This window comes from Olea europaea, chromosome 1 (assembly GCF_002742605.1).
Source record: "Olea europaea var. sylvestris chromosome 1, O_europaea_v1, whole genome shotgun sequence".
Lineage (NCBI taxonomy): Eukaryota > Viridiplantae > Streptophyta > Magnoliopsida > Lamiales > Oleaceae > Olea > Olea europaea.
Genome location: NC_036237.1, coordinates 12,865,436 through 12,867,279, shown reverse-complemented (window position 1 = coordinate 12,867,279; position 1,844 = coordinate 12,865,436). Strand labels below are relative to the sequence as shown.

Here is a 1,844-nt window from a genome sequence, read left to right as displayed (position 1 = left end):
CCCCCCCCCCCCCCCCCCCTTTTTGATATATGAAATAGTATATCAAGATTCTTAAAGAATAATGATAAAAGTTGACAAGAATTTTATATCTTTCCTTATCCAGGATAAAGTTGTTGAATCCATGGCTTCTTATGTATATACTTATTACATAAGTGGAGAATTTTATGTTTCAACTTTACGGAATCTCATAAAGTTGAATGTATCGGTCAAGTTAAAATCATTTCAACATATATATGCATTGTTGAGTGTAAATTTCGTGTCATTCTAACTAATGTCTGAAATACAGTAACTGTCGTAGATCATTAGTTTAACATGGTATCAAATAACTTGTGTTCGAAACTCATTGTTATTTATTTATAAAAATTAGAATTTTGACCGAGAAACACATTGGTATTGCTGAGTTGTCATAGCTTTGACCTTGTTAAATATATCCCTATATGTCCTCTTTAGTTTGTAACAACCTCACCTGGTTACTTAACGGACAAAGTTGTTGAAGGAAGCCTAAAGGCCATAATGTCAAGTCTATAAATTATGCTCCCTCAAAACAATGCTTATCGCCGAATGCCAACAAAGACAAGTAGTTTGCTCGACACCATCGCCTTGAAGCAGGATGCGGTTGCAGCTGACATGGAGCTACGGACAACTTTTCTGGATTTCGATGAGAAAATGATTGTGGCATGCATGTAAAGAGTTTTTTGAAGACTAAATTTAAATAAATAAATAGACTCTAATAACTTAGATGAGATGGATAAACTTTTAAAATCACAAGGAAGTAACATAATTAACTTCATTTAATTAGGACACACAGTAGAATTCACTCTTTAACTAGGCAAACGAATGCTTGACACAAAGCTTAAGCTACATGCTTATGCTAATTGAAGCACTAAAAACTATTAAATACACAGACAGAGAACTGCATTAGAGCTCTTTATAGTAATATAGCCAAGCTTATTATTTCGAATATATTTGAACGATACTTTCTTAGTAGATTTTAGACAAACCATAATATTATACTTGTTGACGTTAGAAATCGTTGGACAACTTCCCGTCAACACCGATTAGTCGAACAATGCTTGAATTGTGGATTTAATTTAAAGTCTGATATGGCTGCAGCTGTGGAAGCAGGGATCCACTTAGGTGGAGGGACATTACTTCATTGGTGGATCCCACGAGTTTTCCGGCAATGAAAACTGCCGGGACAGGGCCATTGAATCCCATTCTCAAGAGAGCTTTTTCAATTTCCTTTCCTTCTGGATCACGATCAATTTCATGAACATAAGGGATCACCCCAAGTTCTTTAAATAGTATAAGAACAGAATAGGATAAGCAGCAGGTACTATTGCTAAAGATAACTACACCGTTCTCGGACGATAATTTTTGTACCTTGTCCATATTTTGAAACCTGGGATTCTGCTAAATGGAGAAATGAGTACCCTTTAATGATAAGAGAGTAAACAAAGAAATATTTGTTTAAGTATTTGAACTCACAATTTGTATACCGAAGGGAAAACGAAAGGAGCGGGCAAGCAAGAAACTATATCGAGAGCTGAATCTTGCTTGATCAACTTGAGTTCTGTGGCTGCTCTATTTATAGAAACGGGATAAAATGGACCACCTTTTCCGAAAAATGGTTGAAACACGTCGTTTAAAAAATTAAATTGTCAAAGCGAGCGCACCTCATAAGCATGTTGGTCAGGTTTTATTTTTATTTTTTTTTCTTTTTATTTTTTATTTTCATTACATGCGGACGTGCAAAATTTTCATAGGTAGGTGGCTCTTAAAACTTGCTGGAATCTATCTGAAGAAATATATTTAGTAGTGTTGGAAAAAATAAGTGAGCGGCT

At 35.0% G+C, this 1,844-nt stretch overlaps 1 protein-coding gene across 1 annotated transcript; it reads right to left on the bottom strand.

The window, feature by feature from the left end:
• Positions 1-751: 751 nt before the first annotated feature.
• On the bottom strand, positions 752-1,546 carry LOC111382538 (monothiol glutaredoxin-S9-like). The gene has a single exon (XM_023006862.1). The coding sequence runs from the start codon at positions 1,390-1,392 to the stop codon at positions 1,087-1,089; it is 306 nt and encodes a 101-aa protein (XP_022862630.1). The 5' UTR covers positions 1,393-1,546; the 3' UTR covers positions 752-1,086.
• Between the last annotated feature and the right edge of the window lie 298 nt (positions 1,547-1,844).